General features: G+C 51.5%; 1 protein-coding gene across 1 annotated transcript; it reads right to left on the reverse strand.

Annotated features, from left to right (window-relative positions):
• Window positions 1-1,474: 1,474 nt before the first annotated feature.
• On the reverse strand, window positions 1,475-21,399 carry CNNM1 (cyclin and CBS domain divalent metal cation transport mediator 1). The gene is made up of 13 exons (XM_030453264.1): window positions 19,716-21,399; window positions 9,603-9,746; window positions 8,889-9,026; window positions 8,435-8,604; window positions 8,149-8,248; window positions 7,921-7,968; window positions 5,237-5,299; window positions 4,065-4,228; window positions 3,681-3,858; window positions 3,272-3,385; window positions 3,066-3,182; window positions 2,659-2,786; window positions 1,475-2,306 (listed from the first exon to the last, which is right to left on the reverse strand). The coding sequence occupies exons 1-12, from the start codon at window positions 21,397-21,399 to the stop codon at window positions 2,707-2,709; spliced, it is 3,000 nt and encodes a 999-aa protein (XP_030309124.1). The 3' UTR covers window positions 1,475-2,306; window positions 2,659-2,706.
• Between the last annotated feature and the right edge of the window lie 773 nt (window positions 21,400-22,172).

Here is a 22,172-nt window from a genome sequence, read left to right on the forward strand (position 1 = left end):
CAAGGCTTTCCCTTGTGGTATGCATCCCTGCTGATCAGGGTTGCTAGTGATGGGGCACAGTCCTATGGGAAAGCATAGTTGAGAGCCCCCTGTGACTACATGAACCTGACCCATTCTTCCCATGTACATTTTGTGTTTCTGTCCCTCTGCCCTGTGCTGTCCAGCTCATTCTGTCCATCTGTATGTGCTTGCTGTCTGCATGGCTGCATGCTACCCATCCATCTGGCCATCCCTTCCTAGCCCAGAGCTCCTCGTCTGCCACTAGTGCGTTGAGAAAAAGATTTTTCCTCTTCCTCCTCAGCAGGTCCCTGGTCAACCAGGTCAACCACCACCTATCCCCCTGGCTTCAGCAGAGCCTATCAACAGTCTGTTTCTGGCACTGGAAAAGGGCTGGGACCATCTGCTTCTGTTCTCTGCAGTCATGTGTGTAATCTGTTTGTGAGCTGATACTACCACCTTGATGGAGCAGCCTCCAGGTGAAGAAAGGAGAATAGCCCCTTTCCTTTGGTCAGTTAGTGACAGTTACTGCTGCCCTGAGGGATTGCTTATGCTGCAGCTCAGACAGCAAAGGTCAAAATGGTGCCTTAGTCCCTGCTGTGTTTGCAGAGACACTGCATGGGGTGCCTTCTTTGTCCTTTTAAGATGAGGGTTTCTCCCATATGAGAGAATAAGCCAGAGGTAGACTTTCCTCTGTGCAGGTGGGGAGATCTTTTTTCAATGTGTCCATCTGCAGCTGGACCATGGGGCAGTGGTTAAATGATGACTTCTAGGGCTCATCTCAGGAGGAGCTGCAGGAACCAACTTTGCTTTTGTTACTTCTGACATTTGCCTACACTTCTGTCCTTACAGGTCTCTAGGTGTGGAGCCAGGGCGACCCACACATCATCCTAGCCTTTCCAGGGTTGTTTTTCCTAATGCGTGACCTAAATTTCTCCCTTTGTGTAGTTTAAGCTCATTACCCATTATCCATTTACCATGTCAACAGAGAACAGATTATTCCTTTACCCTTTACAACAGCTTTTTATGTATTTGAAAACTTCCTCTCTTCATATTCTTCACCAGTTAAGTGACCTAACTTCCTTCAGCCTCTGAGGTAGACTGTTTTCCAGCTCTTGCATTCCTCCAGTCTCCTTTTATTGGTGTTTCTCTAAAAGAGCAGTGCCCAGACAGAGATGCAGTTATTCCAGATTAAGTTTAATAAGCACTGGTGCACTGAGATTTCAGCTGTTATCTGTCAGGCTATATTTCAGTGTATCCCACTGCTGTGTTTGTAACAGCATGATATTAACTTCTGTTCTCCCCTAGTCCTTGTCTGCACCACTGTGGTGTAACTCTCGGTGCTGCTGTGTGCTTTCCCGGCAGCACAAATGACCGAGCCCAAGTTCATAGTGAGAAATTAGGCAAAACTTGCTGGCTGGTCCTCTACCTGCTCCCTTCATTGATGCTGAGCCCTGTTATTCCAGCCACCTCTGGCAATAGGTATGAGGGCAGCCGAGCCTGGCAGGAGAGGTTGGCACATGCTTCCCTTCACCCACTGATACAGACAGAACATGGCTCAGGGAGGGATCACTTTTTAATGTTAATATCCCTGTTGCGTTCAGCCTCTACAAAAACTACTGACTGGTCTGTACCAACCCAAAGGCTGGCATGAACCTCCCTTGCCCAGGCAGCCATGTGCCGGGGGGAGGGTGTTTTGATGCGGGGAGGAGTGGATCTGCCCAGGGCGGGGGTGAGCTGAGCTCCCTGCCCTGTGCCTAGCAGAGCTTTGGGAGCACCAGGCTGTGTTGATGGTCAGTGTGCACAAGGTGCTGAGTGTGCATGTTGTTAGGCACGGCACAAATGTGTGCTGGGGCCCTGAGTTTTGTGTGGCACACCCCAGATTGCATGTTCTCCTCATGGTGGAGATCACATCTGTGCAGCACCCAGCACCAAGGGGCTCTGGGCCTTGCTGGGATGAGGATGGTAGATGATGCTAAGGGTAGTTCTGGGTAGGGCCGCCCCTCCCTGCTCTGCCCGCAGGGACACCATTCCCCACACTTCACCTTTCCTTTTTCCACCTCTTCCTTGAGACCAGATGCTACCAGGGAGCAGCTGGGCAAGGGCCCTTGGACTCCAGTGAGCTGGTCCAGGCTGCCTGGGTGGCTCAGCCCCTCCAGGGACGCATCCCTTCTTGCCTGGGGATGGGGCTCTGAGCAAATCCTGCAGGTAGGGGTGGCATGAGCGGGCAGGCAGGCAGGCAGTGAGCGAGTGCAGACCTGCTGCTGTTGAACATGAGCCTCACAGCAGGAGACCCTCATGCTGCAGACCTGGAAGACATAAGCACAACCTGGTGCAGGTAGCCAGAACCTCTCTTCCCTTATTTGTTGCTACTCTAGACCACAGCACCTTTCATAGGCAGGCTCAGGAATATTGGTGTAGACAAACCTTTCTAGCTGAGCAAATACAAGTCAGGGTCTCTATTTCTGACATCCATTCCTGTCCAGGTTAGAGTCAGCTGCTGCATCCATTGATCCTGCTCCAGCCCCCAGTAACTTGTCTGCATGGACTCCAAACCTCATTGTTTAGCTTTGCTGTTTGAAACTTGACTTTAAGCCTTGGAAACTGAGCAACCTGCCATTTGATGGGGAAGGAATATTGCACCAAGAGATGGGTTCCTACCTCCAGTCTGCATGGGCCTCCAGCATTGTGCTCCAGCCACACTGCTGCTCAGGTGATTAATGGTGTGAGATTGGAGCTCTCCTCTGGTGTCTTCTCACCCTCTGGTGAAGACTGCTGCTTGCGCGCACCTGCAGCATCAAGGATAACAAGATATGGGTGCTAGGGGCCAAGGATGCTCAGAGCAGGGGTGCATAAGGCCAGATCAGGGCTAAGCAGCTAGCTGAGCCTGAGCTAGCTCTATGTGCAGTTTTGCCTGCTGCTGAGGTGCTGCCAGGGAACTGGGCTATCCCCCTGCCCCACACCAGCCCCGAGCAGGGTATTCCCAGGACGGGGTTGGGGAGGAGCTGACCTACGCAGCAGGGTGCCTGTACAGAGCTTTCCCCTGGGTCCCCAGGTCAATCACTCACTGAGGGATCTCAGCAGCTTCCTGCCCAGCGTCTCTTCAGAGCTGCCTGGTGATGAGCTGGTCGCAGTCTCTCTGACCGGGGACTCTGCCTCCAGGACAGTGCCACAGCACTCACTGTCTGCAAAAGCCCAGTATGGCTGCAGCACCCCAGAGCATGGCAGCCCTCCCCAACCCCAGGATCACATGTGTGTACCCAGCCAGACTCACTCTGCCACTTGCTGTTCTCCTCATTGTCAGCCAGCTCCTCCTGGATGAAGGGGATACCCTCCATGCGCAGGAACACTGAATCGCTGGGACTGAGCAGCCCTTCGGAGCGGCTGCCTGCAGGGACACAGGGCAGGCATGGTAGGAGGGCAGGCAGGTGCCATGCCTTGGGGCAGGACAAAGGGGGACTCCTGCTGTGGCAGATTGCAGTGCCAGGGACCCCCGGGGAGCAGGAGCACCTGGGGAACAGGGATTTACATGCCTGCACACTTGCACCTATACAAACATTCCAGCACAGAACAACATCCACTGGTGTGTGTGCACAAACACCCTCGTGCCCAAGGGCCATGTACAACTGCATCTCTTGCAGCACTGGCCTGGGTCAGAGAAGGAATGCTACACGGTGACTCACACAACACACTGTTCCTCTCATTCAGAAGGGTGGTGGCATCTTCCTTGGGTGTCTGGGGGGTTCCTCGTGCAGTTGAGGCCTTGGTTGAATCCCTGTCGAAGGCATCTATGTCGGGGGACTGGGGAGAGCTGTCCATGCAGCTGGCCACCAGCGCGTTGTGGTACTGCTGCCGGGTGATCTGGGCACACAGACACATGTGCCCAGGTCAGTGGGCGCCAAGCCACACCAGGACTTCCCAGAGACTTGGTGGCAGCTGGTTGGCAGGAGTGTGAGATCCCCCAGCATCCTCTGGACACCCACCAGGCTCCTGGGGCACAGGAGGCTGAAAGGGTGCCAGGGCAGGGGTGGACAGAGTGGGACAGCCCTTGCCAGCCCAGCCCGTACCTTGACAAACTGGATGTCGCAGAGGATGTGCACGGAGTAGTCAGGTGTGTAGATGTTGTTGCTGCTGCTGTGGAGCTGTGTGGTGCTGCCCCCATAGTCGTTGTGGTCCCGGTTGGGGGACTCGGAGCGGTTGAGCCCACTGCACCGTGATGGTGATCTGTTCACTGCAGGAAGGGACAGCAGAGAGGCAAGCACTCACTTGTAGTGCTGTTTGGGTCCCCAGTGACAGTGCAGGGCCAGGGTGGACCAGTCACCTCCAGTGGCTGTGCCCCATGGGCACCAGGGCTGGAAAGCGCCCTACGAGGGACCTGCAGTGGTGTCCTCCTTGGTACACGCTGGTGGTGGAGACTCTGTGCCATGCTGGTCCCCATACTGAAGGGGCCAAGCAGGCAGGCATCTGACCTAGCACTGGCAGCAGAGGTTAGGGCTGCTGCCTGCTTGTCACAGCAATTCACTGACAGTTCTCCTACTAATGCAGGCCTTCTGCATGGCATTTGGCATAAGTTCTTCTGGTTGCAGCTGGCAGCCCATGGATGTTTACTTAACCTGCCTCGAGGGCATGCTCCTGTCCACCCCAACTCCAACAGAGCAGGAGTAGAGACTGCCACAGCAAGCTGGCCCATCACTCATGTTGACTGATAGCCTCTGACATACAGCATGATGGATTTGTCTGGTCAGTGATTAATTAGGGAACAAAAGGAGCTTGTTCCTTGCACAGGTAATGTCAACATCTTGCTGACACTGCTCTGCTGCTAAACGCTGTTCTATTACCCAGTCTGTCAGAAAGCAAGGGAAGCAGGGCAGCATGCATGCAGGGCTGCAGGTAACTGTCATCAGAAGCAACAAGTAGCAAAAAACCCAAAACATTGAGTACATAAAGTTACAGAAACTGCACACCAAAGAAAGCTTAAGTTGTCCATGGCTCCCCCTTGTCCCCATCCCATTCTTCCTGGGATGTACATCATACTGGGGAGGCTCCAGCTGGACTCCTGTTCCCAGTCTGCCACCCATGCTCCAGCCAATGAGGGGCTGCCTAGTGTGGGGTGCTGTGGGTGCTCCTCGCCCAGCACTGCCCAACATGCATGGCAGAGGGGGCTTGGTGCACTGTGCACAGAGAGCTGTAAAGAGGCTGGCACATGCAGCGGCCCCTGCCCAAAGCCATGCCCCGTTACCTGGAGAGCCAGCCAGGGACTCCCCTCTGCTGAAGGCGGAGGTACGGGACACTGAGACAGGCACTGCAGAGAGAGGGAGAGGAAAGGAAGGAGGGGATGGGGGAAGGCAAGGGACAGATGTGAGGGTGAGGGACAGACCAAGAGGAAGAATGAAATAAAGAATCATATGCCAGCAACCTCAGGCTGGCCTCCCATAACTGCCTGCCACATCCCTTCCCATCCCCTTATACTTTCCTGCTTCTGCTACAGGGAGCACCAGCCTTGGGAACAGGGACACCAGCAGGGAGAGAGACTTGAATGGTGTAAATCAACAGGCTGCTCAGTGACCAGGTATCAGAAGGTGAGGCTGGCAGGGACCAGCTCCTGCCAGGCTTGTCTGTAGAGCCACACAGGTACCCAAAGCCATGGTGTGGGCAGACTACACCTTACTCCCATCAGTCAAGTGCTGGCACCCTGCTCCAACCATTCACCAGCCACTGCCAGGATAGGAAAATTTGTGGCCAGTTTGTGCCATCTGGCAGATTGGGCAGAAACTAAACCAAGTCCTGTGCTCAGCATTTGGGATGCTTCTGTGTGTTCAGGCAGGTGGCAGAGAGGGCCTGTGCTTTGCAACAGCCCCACCACCACACAGCCCTACTGCTGCAGGCAGGGGCTGTAAGAAACCACTTAACATGATACAAAGCAAAGGCATTTGTCCCAGACTGCCTGCAGCTCCCGACAAGGTCCTAGATTTCAGAAAACTGGGGGCAATGCTGGAAAGAGCATTCTCAGCACCAGGAGCTGTAGCATATGGGAACCACAAGGAGCCAGGACCCTGTGTCCAGGGCTGCCTGACCCATTGCCACAGACAGAGTGAATCATAATCCATTCACTTTCCACATTTTATTGCCATGGGTGACAGCAGCAGGGACAATTTCAAGGGCAGGTGTTGTCCCTTCCTGTGACACTGCCTGTGGGGAGCTGTCCCACTGCTCTCCACAGCACCCCTGGGCCATGCCACAGGGCTGCAGGGGGAAGTGGGGAGACACCAGGACCCATGAGTAATGCACTTGCTAATATCTCCCAACGCCTCCTCTTTGCTCAACCCCTGACAGCAGGAGATGCAAACCTGCTGGCTGCCAACTCCCTCCCCCAGACACTGCCATGCTGCCCCCAGCTGCCAGCCCTTCTGCACGGGGAGTGCTGCCCTCCCTCCACCTGCAACATGGCTGCAACACTCTAGGAACTGTCCACTGCCTACGGGATTAATGATTTTAAATTGCTGCCAATGTAAACCCTCCTGGAAATTCAGCCTACAGCCCACTCCTTCTAATCTCCCCACTCCTCCACCAATAAATCCTGTTCTCCTTCCTCACTGGATTGAAACCTTCTGCAAATAATGCAAGCAGAGACGAAGTGCTGCCCAGAAGCAAAGGATAAATAGGTAACTACTCGCACTTGCTCCCTGCTCTGGCTGCCCAACCCTCCCACAGCAGGGCTGCCATGAAGGGGCTCTGCCACCACATCCCTACTCCACTGCCAATACCCAAAGATTGCCTGGGGATAAAACAGTTATTTAACAACAGTTAATCAATAACAAACTGTTAAGTACTCAAGGCTTAACATCTGAATTCCACTGTGACATGCTACTCACACTCATTTCTGCTGAGCTTTGCTTCAAGGAGGTGGGAGAGTGCCAGCTCAGCACCCTGCAACCTCTACTGCCTTCCAGCCTGCCTCCCCACTGGCCAGGGCTGAAGCATTGCACACCCAGCACACACACGTGTCCTGTGCCAGCCAGGGGTGGTTTGGATGGCAGGAACCTTCTGGTGACACACCATCATGCACAAGCAGGGGAGTGGCAGCGTCCTGGCAGGCGGCACTGCAGGCACGCATGGCCTCACTGACACAGCTCCCACTGTGGCTCATGCCCTGCCTGCCCATGTTCCATGTGCAGCACCCACATTTGGGATGAGGGATGTGCTGGACTGGGGATGGGCAGCACCTCTACCTGCTCCCAAGCCACCCGGCACCAAACATTTGCCGAGGTGATCAGCGAAGAAAGGCGATGCTCACAGTCTACCCTGATCAGATCTCCCTTTTGACTCCCACAATCAGGGAATCTGCTGAGCAACCCATCAGCTATGCAGGTAGGGAATTTACTGGGACTGGGGTGACTACTTTTAACACAGCTGATTTCCCCCACTACCACATGTGAATGCGTCACAGGTAAACTGACCCATCTCGGCAGCTCCCAAGGAGCAGCTGTTACTCCGGCATGGGACCTACATTCAGCTCATGCTCCAAGCCTTGGGAATGTGAATGGGTCCAGAGATGTTAGTCTGAGACCCAAGTACACCATGCCAGAAGATGCAAGGTCTAATGCTCCCATACATATGGGCACACTGCTGCTCAGAGGCACAGTCCTTTACGCCCCTGCAGTTTCAGCCATTCTGGGATCCACCCACCGGATCCAGAACATGGCTGAAACCTCAAAGGGTTCTCAAAGGGACCTCAAATCCCTTTGTGGGGACTCTGCTGCACCAGCCCCTCAGCATGCTGTTTCTTCACTGAGATTTTCAAAGGGGGTGACCTTACTGCAGAACCCAGTATGTTCTTTGCAGGGTACAAATTCATCCCTCCTCCAGCCAGCCAGTCTTGTGGAGCAGAGGTTTTAGAGCCCCAGCCTGCCCCAAAATACTTACGTAGGAAGGAAGATCCAGCCAGGCTGCCCACTTTCCTCATGTCATTATCTGAAATGACAGTTGGAGGCATAAGAATCACAGAGGAAGGGCTGCTGTTTGCCCCGTATGCCCCACAGCAGGGTCTCCTCACCCCATGGCCAGCCCATTCTTCTGGCCACCATTTGGCTTAATGCCCATGGAGGCTGCCAGAGTCAGGGCAGAGGTAGAGGGAGCCTGAAGAACCCTTACCTGAGGAGACAACAGCCATGATGGCAGGGACACCATAATAGGTGAATGCCCCGTTCTCAAACCGCAGCCCTTCCTTGCCAATCTCCACCTCCACTTTCCCCTGGAAGGTGAAGGAAAACCTGCTCAGATAGGCACCCCACAGTCCTGGCCATCAATCCACCCAGGGCTGCAGGGACCCCCGCCACCCTGTCCAAGACGACAGGTATCTCCACTGGCAGAGGAAGCTCAGAGCAAGGTGGCAAGGACAAATGGGCCACCCCTTGCCACCCACTACTGCCCCAGGCACCTGCAGGATGAGGACAAAGTAGTCAACGGGACGGTTGCGCTGGTAGAGGTAATGCTCAGGAGCCTTTTTGTTCTTTCGGTCATACTTGAGCTCCTGGATGACGTTGGGGTGTTTCAGGAGCCGAAGCAGGATCTTCTCAGAGAGGTAGGGGGACTTGAAAGGCTCCACCTCTAGAAAGGGAGGTAACACACTCGCTCAGTACAGCCGGGGGCTGGCCAGGAACTCCTTGTCCTCTGAGATGCTAGGTACCCTTCCCAAATGTCAGTACCCCACCATGTGGAAGTGACCCAAATGCAAACTCATGATGGATGAGCAGTGGGATGTCCAGGATGGGAGACCAGGCAGGTGGAAACTGTTCTCTGGGGGTAAGCCCAACCCTGGAATTATTCAGGGATGCCATGAGGGACCGATGCTGCCACAGGGAGATGCAGGGCATGCACAGAAGCAGAGGTACCTGTTGCCATGAACCGATGGGTCGCCAGAAGGAGCTGTGGGGAGATCTTCACCTTCATCTCACTGTCTGAGAGCCTGAAGATGGAGAAGTCCTGGGGCTTGCGTCCTCGGTGCACCCGCTCCTTCTTCCGATTGTCTGCTGTGGGGCAGAGATCAGAGCAGTTGCCTGGCTGCAACAGACACAAAGTCACTGCAGCTGCAGGTTCCCATACCAAATGCACACCTATGTAGGAATGCCCATCTTGCTGCACCCTATGGCAGGGCTGCTGTGGAGCAGCAGCTGGAACAAAGGTGTGCACAAAATGTGCCATGCATCACAGCCCTGGGAGCAGCTCCCTGGGGACGGAGCAGAGCATTCAAACATACTTCTTTCTTAGGAACAAGTCTAGCACTGCCCTGGCTGGATGCATTATCCAGAGGTGGAATGGAGCTTGGGCACCACCCATGGGCACTTCATGCCCACCACACCTGTCCTGGGGCCAGGACCTGCCCAGCCACTGACTGCTGATGCTGGTACTTCTCTGTGTTGATCCTTCAAGACTACCTGTCATCTACCAGCATCTCTGCATCATTATTGTCTTTCCCACCATGACTGTGAATTGCCCTGTGAAAGGACCACAATTTGGTCTGGCCTGTTTCCTACCCACATGTTTGTCTGCCTGCTGGGCTCCCACCCTGGCTTCTGCAACTTCAGTAGCTGCTCTGGGACACTAACTGTACAGATCTGTCTCATCCAGGATCTCGGACTTGATGATCTCCTCAATGACATCCTCCAGGGTGACAATGCCCATCACCTCATAGAACGGGTCTCCTTCCCCTTCGTTGTTCACCCGCTGCACGATGGCCAGGTGAGACTTTCCTGTGGGGGGAGAGCAGAGCAGCAATGAGACCCCCACCCCTGGGGAGATGTGTCCCCAGCACAGTAGGCTGGCGGGTAAATAGGGTTTGGTGGGAGGCACAGGTAACAGCCAGATCTCTAAAGCAGCCACTATCACCCAACCCCACCCCAACTGTGTTAACCTTTGGAGAAGGGCTGAACACCCAGTCCAGGTTAACAGGGCTGCTACACAGGACTCTGACTCACTCCTTTTTGCTGTCTTTACCCAGGCAATCTGCTGTGAGCCGCTCCATTTACATCTTTGACAGCCTCCTATACAGAACTGAAGTGTACATCATACCAACTGCTTCTTGTTTACTCTCAGCTTCATTGGCACAAGACAGCTCTAACAGAGCAATAGGACAGCATCCTCCAGCACAGAAATGTGACCATGTCCTTGGGCTCTACTGGTTTCCCTCATCCTCATGGTGTTTTCTTGTTCTGTTGTTAATTATCTGTCCTATCAAATTGCCAGGAACAGCTCCCCCTCATCTTTCTATCCATCACCGTCTGGACGGATCCAACAGTTTTTCTTAAAATATGGGCAAAGCCTCCAACTCCTCAGAACAGCAGCTGGTTTTAATGCAAAAATGCGTATGTTTGTTTGCAGCTTTCAGCCCAGCTCCTGCAGAACTCTTTGGTGAACCATCTGGATGCAGAGGCTGAACATTTTTCAAGCCATTGGCTTGCACCCGAATGCCTGTCCCCATCAGCACCTCCTCCCTGTGACCTTAAATAAGCGAACTGTGACCAGGACCCTCCAACTGCAGTGACAGTGACTGCTGCTCAGAAGTCGCAGGGTTTCTCAATCACAATCTCAGCTTCCTCGCTTGTCCCCAGTAAGCTGGCAGCTCTGCTGACACATTCTCAGGCTTCTTGCTTTTGGCATACTTGAAATACTGCTATTTGTTTTCACATATCCGTCCCTCTGCAAGCTGTTTTGACTTCTTCAACTTCTCCCTTCCTTTGTTGTCTGCTCTGATTTATGCTCCTGCTCAGCAGCTTGACCAGAATGCAACTTCCAAGCCACAAACAACTGCTCCAGTGTACTAGGTTTCTAGCTCCAGTGTACTCTTGGACCTGACAATGAATAGCACTGGTTTTCTTACTGCCTCTGTGCCTCCTACACTACTCAGCAGCGCACACAGGTTCTGAACCTCTAGTTTTACTTAAATGTCAAAAATGTCCTTCAACAGCATCACCACCAACTTCCTCTTGCTCCACTTGCTCTGCATCCCTAGGATGCAGAGACCCTAGGGTCTCATGTTGCAATGCCTGTACCAGTCCAACTATATCGTGGATGCTGCAGGGACCTCTGCTAAGCTGCAAGCACTATTTTCCCCACAGGCCCAGAGCTGAGCTCCTTGATGCTCAACAACATCAAGGAGTTGTGACACAAAAAGGAGGCATGTTCCTCCTGCTATGCAGCTGTCCCTGCATTTACTTCTCCCTCCAAGCCTCCTTGACAAACTCACCTGCTGCTCTGGGCCAAGGCATGTGAACAGCATTTATGCTGAAAGATGCAATTGAGGTGGGCTCCTGCCTGCTGCACGGCTCCCATCTCACCCACTGTGACCTCCTGGCTTGTCCCTGCAGTGGGACAGGGACAAGCACATCCAGAGCATCCCAGTAGTCCCACCATACATGCCTCGCCAGGGACCAAGTGACCTTCAAATAACCCTGCCCTGGATTTCAGATGAGCAAATGGTATTTCTCAGCTGAAGATAAGCACCACTACATTTCTCACAGCAAAGCTTGGGCATTTTCCACAGTATAAATTCCCTCCTCCACATACCAAGTTTTTACTGCAAGATTTAAGAAACCAGCTCACTGCCTCCCACGCCTACAAAATTAGAAATGAGAACATAACATCACAGCAAGTAGCACTGAGATGCACTTTAAAATACCAAATCAGTAGCCTCAGGGCACTGAAAATTCAGCTTGCTCTTTGGACAGGGTTATTTCACTCCTTTCATACGCGGGTTCGTGCATCTTGTCTGTCCAGTGGGTAATAAAGCAACATGACTTGAGACTTAAAAAGAAAAAAAGCAGCAGAGCTGGCCTCAAGACAGCAGCAACAGCTATGTTTCATCTTTGCAAAGTCCAACTTTTGAAAATGTCTTCTTTGCCAAACCCCGCTCACAAACATTGGGGCCATCTGGTCTCCTACAAGTTCTCGGGTGAGTGAGGAGAGGAGAGAAGTTATTTCTTTTGGCTGAAAGCTTGTTGTTAACGACATTTACATGCAACTCAAAACCATCAAGCCCTTACAAAAAGCTTAGGTGCTACTTAAAGGCAGTCAGAGAGTAACGGAGGCAATTCTTTTTTTTGGCTAAACACCTACATCAACTCTGTAATTTACTCTAGAGCAGCCTCAGAGAAATGTGATTCCAGTTCCACATTCACAAAGCAGCCAATGAGATTATTTAGAAATAACCCAGGACTCCTAGCCTGGGAGGAGACCCCTGGTTTCACTGAGCTGGGGGCAGAGCCAGAAGGGCTGTTAGAGTACTCAAGAATTCTTTATTTTCACAGAAAATAAACACTTGTAGCCATGCTATAAAACCCCAGGTTTAGATTTCCACACTAACTAACACCCACATTAAGAGATGAAGCAGGCATCCAGCAGTGGAAAAACACTACCATTCATGTGTCTGCTCCTGGCCCACACCAAGTGAGCTGACCTGGCCCCTGCCTGGCCAGTGGATACCCATACCACAAACCTCCAAAACCAACACCCAGTCCTGGCAGAGCTGGAGCAAATGACTGCTGCTCCCAACTGGTGCACCCAGGAGAAAGCTGGCTTGCCTTGAATTCCCACCCGAGAGACATGAGATCATGTGCAAAGTCCTGCCCCCCGACCCAGCTAGGTCCTACCTCTCCTCCAATCCCCTTTCTAACAGACCTTATAAATTTGGCAGGAATAAGAGGGAGGCAGAGGGAATAAGAGGGGTTTGCAGATACCCTGGTTGTGTGGTCATGGCTTGTTTCCTCATAGGCTGAGGATGCTGCCAAGTTTAACTGTACCCCTTTTCGCAGACTTGGGAGGCAATATGCTTGCACAGAGGAAGAACAGTAGCATTTGGAGAGGTATGAGGGCAGAGGTTGGGCAATTTTACAAGGTGGAAGCAATGTCCAATGGAGGGTGGCACAGGGACAGACCTGGGAACATCAGAAGGGTCACATTCTCTTCTCCAGCTGTTACCCTGTAGGGCTGCCTCAGTGGAATCACTATATGGAGAAATAAATCACTTTAAAAAAAAGAACCCAAACTTGATCTAAAACAGCTTTAAGATCTGTACAACTGACTCCAAAAACTGTGCTATTATAACCATTGCCTGATAGTGCAAATGAAATGAATTATAAGGGTGAGATCCTTCCCCACTAGCAAGCTGTCACGTGAATTTTACAGGGCTATCACTGATGCAGGAAAGCACAGAGAAACACTTGAGAATCAAAGCCTTGGTTTGGCAAATGCTAGAACAAATGGGCGATCAACTTCACTTGTGCAAACAGCTCCACTGGCCTCGGCAGGACTGCTCTCACACAGGAAGTCTATAGGTGATTAAGTGTCTGTTCAGCATGGGATACAACTGTACTAAATTCTTTATAAGCTACATGAAATCTGCTCTTTTCAAACAACAGCTTCAGAGGAAAGTTAATGCCTCAAAATGTTAAATTACAGAGCTAATATAAACATCCAAAAGCTTCCGGATAGAGCAAGCATCTGAACAGATACCTACAGCTTTTATGCCCATTTTTAGGAGCCTTGTTTTTCCTAAGTACCTAAACGACCTTGGGTTCATAGATCCACCTTAAAGTGTCCTCCCTGATGGGAGAACCGGGTCAGAACACATGGAAATGCCTTTACTTGTGGGAAAGAAAATGCCATTGGCTGCAAATATAGCCCAGACTACTTCTTTATAATTTTTGTATGTAGGTGCTCTGCCAGAGGAATGTTAAAGATGCTTTAGCCTTGTCTCTTGTTACATGGGATGAGTATTCTGAGTACAAAATTTATTTTCATAAATTTTACAGTAAGATCTAAAGCTATTACTAGGAGATCAAAGGTACAGGCACAAGCCATAAACCATTTACAACTACAAAATGGATGGGAAAAAAAAAAAAAAAAGACTAGGGTAAGTAAGGTTGTAAGTAAAGTAAGTAAGGTTGATTTGTGAAGTAACCATGATGTAACTGAAATCTATTTTCTGTGTGTTTTTCATTAGAGCTCTTTTCTGGGCCAGGGGGCTGCCCCAATGTCCATGCCCCCTTGCAGACCTCTATCTGAAGTATGGGGGACCCTGACCTGAACTTCCTAACCTAGAAACACATGTGAATCTGCTAACTCTACACCAAGGGTGAAACTGCATGCCTGAGGAGGTGCACCTAGAGACAACGCACATCTACACCTGAACACGGGGGAAATAACCAGGCAGGCTGCAGGGACACCCAGCTCTATGAGGAATCAAAGCTATGCAAAGATGTAAATGCTGCAGAGATGAGAACTTCATCTGTTTATGTTTGTCTCTATCAGAGTGCAAAAGCCCTTCACAAAATCTGCTATAGTGCTTTTCCTAATCCTAAAGAACAGCAGGGGAAAGATGGAGTATCTGGAATAACTGATATATTACTGTTGACAAAACAGATCAGAAAGGTAAGGGGCAAATAAGAGGGGACACTGAGTCTCATCCTCCCTCTGCTGTCCAACAGAGCTCTGACCTTCTGGGTATGACCCTGCCTGCCCACAAATAGTAGGTCCCCTTACATATTACTTGAAGCCTAAGGAAGCCTGCAAGGATGCTGAGGCTTTCTCAAGCTAGAAACCAAATGTTTCCAAAAAGCCAATGCAAAACTTTTTCTCATAGCTCTCTGTAGCACAGGCTACTTGATTCCTTCCCACAGTTCAGTCTGAAGATGCCTTTGACAGGACTCAGACAGAATATGATCAGCTGGGTAAGCTCTCCCCTAAAGGCCACAGTTTGCCTCTCTTTGCAGAACACCTCCCTGAAGCAGGCCTGTTCCTGGGCTTGCTTGAGCAGGGTAAAGCAGCCCTGGGTTCACACAGTATGATTAAGTAAAGTTCTGCAAGGAAAGTAAAGTAACATCTCAGGCAGGGTTGCAGCATGAGTAACTGAAAACATCTTTTGTATATCAGCACCTCACCCACTCTCAGCCTGGCAATGACCCTTCAGTGCCTGTGTGTGGGACAGTGCCTGGGTAACAACCAGCTCCCATACACCTACCTACAGAGGTCATTACTTCAGCCCATCAAGATGCTCTAAATGGTGGCTATCACACAGAAATATCTTGAAGGCTGGTTTAAATTTCAAGCCATGCAGACTTAAAAGAAAACCAGTAAAAAAAGCAGATGGAATGGTACCAACCCCAGCTCCTGGCAAGTATAAGAACCTTCTCCAGCTACGTTCCATTTGCAGGAGTCTTACAAACTGTGAAGCATTCTGAAAAGCAAAGACAGACCCCAGGAAAGAGTTGTCTTGCATAGGATGGACTGTTTTCCCTGCTAAGCCAGGAAGTTTGTTTTTGGAGAGTTTACTTTTAGTAACTTTCAAAATATGCCAAACCACAAAAGGCTAATTTGAATTGCACCTCAGGCTCTGTCCTGCTGAAGGAAAACAAACATAAGAAAAAATGCCACTGTTTCTCCGACAGAGGAGGGTTATTTGCTGAAAGGCTCCATTGCTATATATGGACCTGCCAAATAATTAGTCATCAAAATCCACAAATTATTTGATCAATGGAATAAGATTATGACTTCTCAAAGGCACCTACAGAAAAAAAGCAGTGGACCTCATGGAAGATTTCCCCCAGTATGAGTAATTTTCAATTTTCAATTGCTTTTCAATTCCTATCATAGATATGAAGCTGCAATGTGCATCGCTTTGGTTATCTTCTAGGGACGGAAGAGAAACAGCCTGAATCACCCACGGCATTTCTGACTAAATGAATGCATAAACCTTTCCTCCTAGCTCCATATTCCCAAGGTGAAGTTTATCTTACTGGGACCTCATCTGCCTCTCTACATTGCTTTAGTTTGCTAAATATGGTACAGTTATTTTTTTGTTGTATTAGATAATTCCTCCTAGAGACTAGAACAAAGCCACGAACCCTCCGAGGCACCAAAACAAATTGCCAAGAAATTGTCTCAACATTTTTTTCACTCCTCCTATAGTTTCAAATTATTTCAGGCTGTAGTTTGGTGTTTTTTATTTCTAGAGAAGGACAGACACAGACTGTATGGTGTCCTCCACTTAGCACTTCTTTGTAAATGTTGTACAACTGTGCATGCCTTCTATAATGACCTTGTCCAGCCTGCCTGAAAACATGGCAAACTGGGTGTCCAGGCCTTGTTTGAGTTCATTTCACTCAGTTTTGATGGTGAAACCAAGTCAAAACCATGTTCTATCACAAGCAGTTTCTGCCTACCACTGGACCTGCCCCACACTGTTATAATGTTGTTTTTCAGTGCAGTTTTAGCACTGGCTTCTTATTTTGTGCTGAGGGCTTAAGTCCAAGCTCTCCACTTCAAGGCCAGCCCCCCATTCTGCTGCTCTTTACGGTCTTCTCTGTGTTTTTCACAGTTCCCATTAGCACTCCCAACTTAACCATCTTTCTCCAGGAATTAGTGCCAAAAGACACACTGAATGCTGCCAGCATTTGACCATTTCTGCTGTGATGTGGGCCCAGGTTTCATCAGCCAGGAGCTCACAGTTGCTCTAGGGTGCCATAACCACACTGGGCCATTTGCTCCCTAGGTGCTACTGAAGCATATGCTACTGTTTCCATACAATTTAAATGTTTTGATGAGCTAACGCTACAGAAGGGCACTTTCCCAGGTCTATGGAGGGCCATCCCACCTGCACAGGGTCTGCTAGGGGAGAAGGGATTTGCAGCTCATCTATGGACTAAACTCAAGGCAAACATCACTGCATCTTACTGGAACTGAGTTCCAAAGAGGTTAGGTGTGAGCATGCCTAGATACCAATGAAGGAAAACTTCCCCTCAAACCCTGCTATAGAAAGAAAGAAAACAAGCTGATTATCTCCATTCTAGGGCAGGGCAATGAGAGAAAAAAAACCACATAAAGTAAACAAGGATAATACTGTTATGATACCAGTGAGTAGGAGGAGAAGCAGGTAAGGGAAAGTGCGGTTGGAGGTGTGAGCAAGAGTCCTCGAAAGTTGTATTTAATTATCCCCTAACATTTTCAGTAAGAAATAACAAGTGTTTATGTACTGTGGCAGGGAGCTCTGGCAGGGGAATTATGTTACTTATACGTTATATAGAAAAATGACATTATGGATGTAGTGGATGTTGCAGAACACTAATCATTAGTGAAACAGATCAGAAGTATACATTGCTATCCAGAAAAGAACAATATAAAATGTCATTAGGTATTTTGTATAAATACTGTAATAATGAAGAATAAAGGATACAAAAGCTGTTTGTGTTAACCACAGGAGAAGGAAAAGAAAGCTGGTAAAGTTTCTCTAGAGGTTTGTCTAGGACATAAGGATTTCGAGGTGCTTTTCAATGCCCTTACCAAAGACTTAAATTTCCTAGAAAGTGCCTGGGCCTTATCATTGAGAGCATTTCCTGTCCTGCAGGTACCTTGGATGTGCAAAGTGATTAATGCCTTCATTAAGCACTCACTAAACCAACAAGTAATCAGCCTACTCTCTAATTAGTAGAGGTGTCACCGAAGACCTGACCAAAGAAAACAACCTTGATGGGATCAAACAAGATACTTCACCTTAATTCAGATGGACACAGAAAAGGAGACATTGATGAAGATTCTTAATTAAAAACTAGAAGTCTTTATTTTAGAAATTAAATGGTGAAGAGAATGGGGACAAAATGGCAGTGGATGTGACTGAAGGCAGCTGAGAGTGAACGTCTGTCACAGTGCAGGAGCTAGCACAGGAACCTGTACTTGGAACTGGGAAAAGAGGGCTTTGGGGCTCAGATTGGGGGTGGTGTCTGCACAATATGGTCCTGGGGTAACCAAATGCCTACAGAGGAAAGATAAATTGGAAAAGAACAGCAACACCTGGGGAGAACATTTGACGGAAGAGCTGGACTTGCTAAACACCAAGCCAAGTTACATATTAAGAACAAAAGCAAGGCTTTTCAACTATGTAATTTGAAAAACACAAGGAGAAATGAGTTGGGAACAGAAATAAGTTTTAGGGAGACCTCTATATAGGGGCTGTAGCAAAATGCCCCAGAAGGCCATGATGGCAAACAGATGTAAAGGAGTTTGAGCCTGCAGCTAAAGGCCAAGAGTTTAACAGAGCAAAGCGGAAGATGGTTGGAAAATCCTCATCCGAGATGAGGACTGACATATAAAAATGCAGGGCAGATAGCAAGGCTTGCTAGTACACCTGTCAGTTCAGGGGGTGACACACATGAAACATCTCTGTTTAACCATGGCAAAGCAGAGGGCAAGCAAAGGGCATTCTAACCAACCACAAGTGTGTAGGTCTATAGATCCACAGGGTACCAAGCTGCAGAACAAATCTTGAGAGGGAAGTAGCTGAATACATCAAAATAAACTGGATAAAGTGCAGGGGAGGCCGACCAAACCACTTGACAACTGTGGTAGCACCTGACTCTCCAGGCAAGGGAGAGGTAGCAGCAATCTGAGGTGAACTTCAGTAACAGTTTCATGTGGGAAGCACAGGTAAGAAGCAACTGCAAAACACATAAGGAATAAGGAAGAAGAGAGACAACTGGTTATATTAGAAGAGGCATGGAGGAGTGGAACTACTGCAGTGCATCAAGGCTTAACCCACAGAGCAATATTAATGCTTTTACTAACAATGTTAGTATGAAAAAAAAAACCTAACAGGACTTTGCTGATTTGCACCAAGCTGGGAGTCTTCAATCGTGCTAAAGGGCAGAGAGGGTAGGTGATGTGAACTCTCTCTGTGATCCTGTGAGGCCGTGGGGACACAACTCTGCATCTCTGGACAGGATCTGACCTGCATGTATCTGCTAATCCCTTTCCTGGCACACAAGAAATGCCCTGTCCTGTACTCCTCTCCTCCCAGCTCTAAAAAGGACCAGATATGATTCACAGAGAGGATTTACAGATGGACCAGGTTGGTCTTTCCCACATGATCAACTCTGCTTGCAGCAGCAGCCCCAGGCAGCCGGGAGCCAAGTGCTGTCCTCATGCATTACATAATGCAGGATGTCATTGCTGCAGCCATTTCTTAAAGACTCATTCACCATGCTATGACATATTGAATAACATGCAGCAAAACACAGTTCCCAGTGGAGGAAAAAATACACATGCTGTGTGTATTCTCAAGAAATAGCTAATGAAATATAGCTCTCAGCATCTCTGGGGCTGCTGGCTGCTGCTATATTATGAAAATCATCACAGCTGCAAAAAAAGTACACCTCTTTCTAATGGTTAGGCTTTGTCTTCCTTAAAGCACTTGCACAGAAAGACTTTCTAGACCTGCTTGTCACTGCTAAGCTGAAAATGCAAGAGCTAAGTAACAATATGCAATCTACTCCCATTAACCCTGCACAGAAAAAAGCAGCGAATGCTGCCTTGTCAGGGAAGGAGTGCAAGGTAGGCACCGTTCTCATACTGCCAGGACCTCAGAGACATCAGCCCTGTCGAACAGACTCAGCCACTGAGCCACCAACTTCTGAAGCCAAAGCCTCTTGCTGTCTCTACATCACAGGCACAACCAGCATTACCCTTGATCTAGCCGGGGGCTGTTCCACCATGTGACATCAGGGTCACCACCACACCAGTGCATGCAGGGCCCGACTCCCCCCAGCATCCCCAGTACCTGCCGGGTCCTGCCAGCCTACATGGGGTGGGCTGCAGGGGGCTGCTCACCAAGGAACCTTTAGGGGTGCAGAGGGGACGCAGGGGGAGCTCAAGGGATGGTGGCCCGGTGGCCTCACCCTTCTTGAACTCCTCAAGCAGCGTGTCAAGGCGAGTGTCGTTGAACACGCAGTGGAGAGGACGGCGGTAGAAGCGGGTGACAGTCTGCAAGGGGGTGCAGTCATCGGGGTCAACGAAGGCCAGGTCCTTGACGAAAAGCAGGTCAACAATGTTGTCACGCCGTTCACCCTCGTAGACAGGGATGCGAGTGTAGCCAGAGCGGAGGATCTCGGAGACAGTAGCAAAGTCCAGAACGGCATCAGCGCGGAGCATGAAGCAGTCGTCGAGCGGCGTCAGCACGTCCTCCACCACCTTGGTGCGCAGCTCCAGCGCGCCCTGCACCATGGCCAGCTCCTCCCGCACCAGGTCGCCGTGGGGGCCAGCGGCACGCAGCGTCTCCAGCAGCCGCTCCCGCGTAGAGAAGACGCTGAGCTCCTGCCTCAGCGCCCAGTCCAGCAGCCGGCTGAGCGGGTAGCAGAGGGGGAAGGTGGCCAGCATCAGCAGCCGGGTGAGGCACAAGGTGCGGGAGGCGATGGCCAGCCCGTGCCGTGAGCAGACGGAGTAGGGCAGCACCTCGCCGCCCAGGAAGACGGCGGCGGCGCAGAGCAACACCGGCAGCCAGGGTGCTCCCCGCGGCCCACCGGCCACCGCCGGCCCGGAGCCGGGCAGTGAGGCGCAGAGCCAGCCGGCCAGCGCCGCGTTTGCCCCCGCCTGCCCCAGCAGCAGCGTGCACAGTAGGTAGGTGCCCCCGCCGCCGCGCACCGCCTGCACCCGCCGTGCCTGTTCCCGCTCGGCGGCGGAGCCGCTGTTGCGCAGGACGCGGAGCTCCAGCGGGTCCAGCGAGAGCAGCGAGAGGCGCAGGCCGCTGAACAGCGCCGACAGCCCCAGAAGCAGCAGGGCGCCCAGCGCTCGCAGCCAGCCCGCCTCGGGCAGCGGCAGCAGCCAGGTGCCCAGCCCCGGGGCGGCCGGCCGGACCCGCAGCAGAAAGCCGCCCGCCGCCCCGTGGTGCGCCCAGGCCTGCCCGTCCCAGGCGCAGAGCGAGAAAAGCCGCCCGCCCGGTGCCGCCGCCGACTCGCCCTTCCGTGCCTCCCGCACACGCACCTCGGCCAGCGCCGAGCCCGCCGCCCCGCCCGAGCGCAGCGGCCCCACCACCTCTACGTCCGAGGCCCAGGCGCTGCGCTCCCGGCACCGCTCTGCCGGGCCCCGTGCCGCCTTGCCCCCCCCAGCCGCCGGAGCCGCCTCCTCGATGAAGACCAACCGCGGCTCCCGCTCCCCCGCCGGCCCGCGGCTCCCATTGCCCTCGGGCAGCGGCTGAAAGTAGAGACGCAGAAGGAAGCGGCTCCCCTCTGCCGCCTGTACCGCGCCGCCCTCCAGGGACACCCGGCCCGGCGCCGTGTCCTCGGGCCGCAGCCCCAGCAGCCAGGCAGCCTCGGCCGGCGGCCGCGGCGACAGCGAGAAGAAGAGCAACAGCACGGCCCCCCGGCTCCGGCCCCAACCGCCGCCGCGCCCCAGGCCCGCCGCCATGCCGCTGCGCCGGCACCGCAGCGCCCGGCCGCCGCACCGGGACTGCAGCGGGGAGCCGGCGCGGCGGCACACGTGGGCCGGGGGGCGGGCAGCCGCCGCGCCACGTGCAACCGGCAGCTGGCCCGCGGAGCCCCGGCGGGAGGGGCCGAGGGACTGGGGGGTGGTCCTCAGGTCCCGCATGGCAGCGTCGTCACGGCGGTTGGCATCGAGCGCTCTCCCCGCGCGCTGCTTTTCGGTTCAAAGTCGTCTCCCTTCTTCCCTTGGGAGTGATTTGATATGATCTGATGTGATTTGATTTGATTTATTTTATTTGATTTTCATGCAGGGCGGGTAGTCGTTAGGTTTGCAGTCTTGCTAGGAAGCAAGTGTACGACGCTGTAACTAACGTTTATTCTTACGTCCAGAACCGATCGGAAATGTGATACACACGGGGTTTATCAGCTTCAGAATTACATGCTGAAGGAGGCAAGTAGGGACAGTTGAAACTTCTGAGTCTTCCCTGGACCAATATCTATGACAATTTTGAAATGAGGCTGGGGAACTAGAAAACAGTCAATTGCTTTACAACTGTAATAGGCTCACTAGTGGCAAAACAAGAAGCTAGTCGAGAAAATGTCATGGAGGACAATGAAGTGCTCTAAAAATTCTGATTGTTCTCTCTTGATGGCACTCATGAAAATGGGCCACTTTCTGTGTCAGTATGTCAGCAGGCAGATAAGCATGAAAAGCTTCAGGGGAGATCTGCGCTCCTCGTGGTGGGAGACATTCTCTCCTCTATCTGGGAGAGACAGCTAAATTTTTTTCCAAATTTAATTAATTCCCTGGGATTTCACAAGGGCCATGTGCTGCTTCACCAGCTCTTGCCAATATTGCTGATACTTCCCTCTAGGTTCAGCGGGGAATTACTGCCTGGTGCTCCACCTGGGCATGCTTTATGGAGGAGCCAGCCTCCG

Source organism: Calypte anna, chromosome 6 (genome assembly GCF_003957555.1).
Source record: "Calypte anna isolate BGI_N300 chromosome 6, bCalAnn1_v1.p, whole genome shotgun sequence".
Classification (NCBI taxonomy): Eukaryota; Metazoa; Chordata; class Aves; order Apodiformes; family Trochilidae; genus Calypte; species Calypte anna.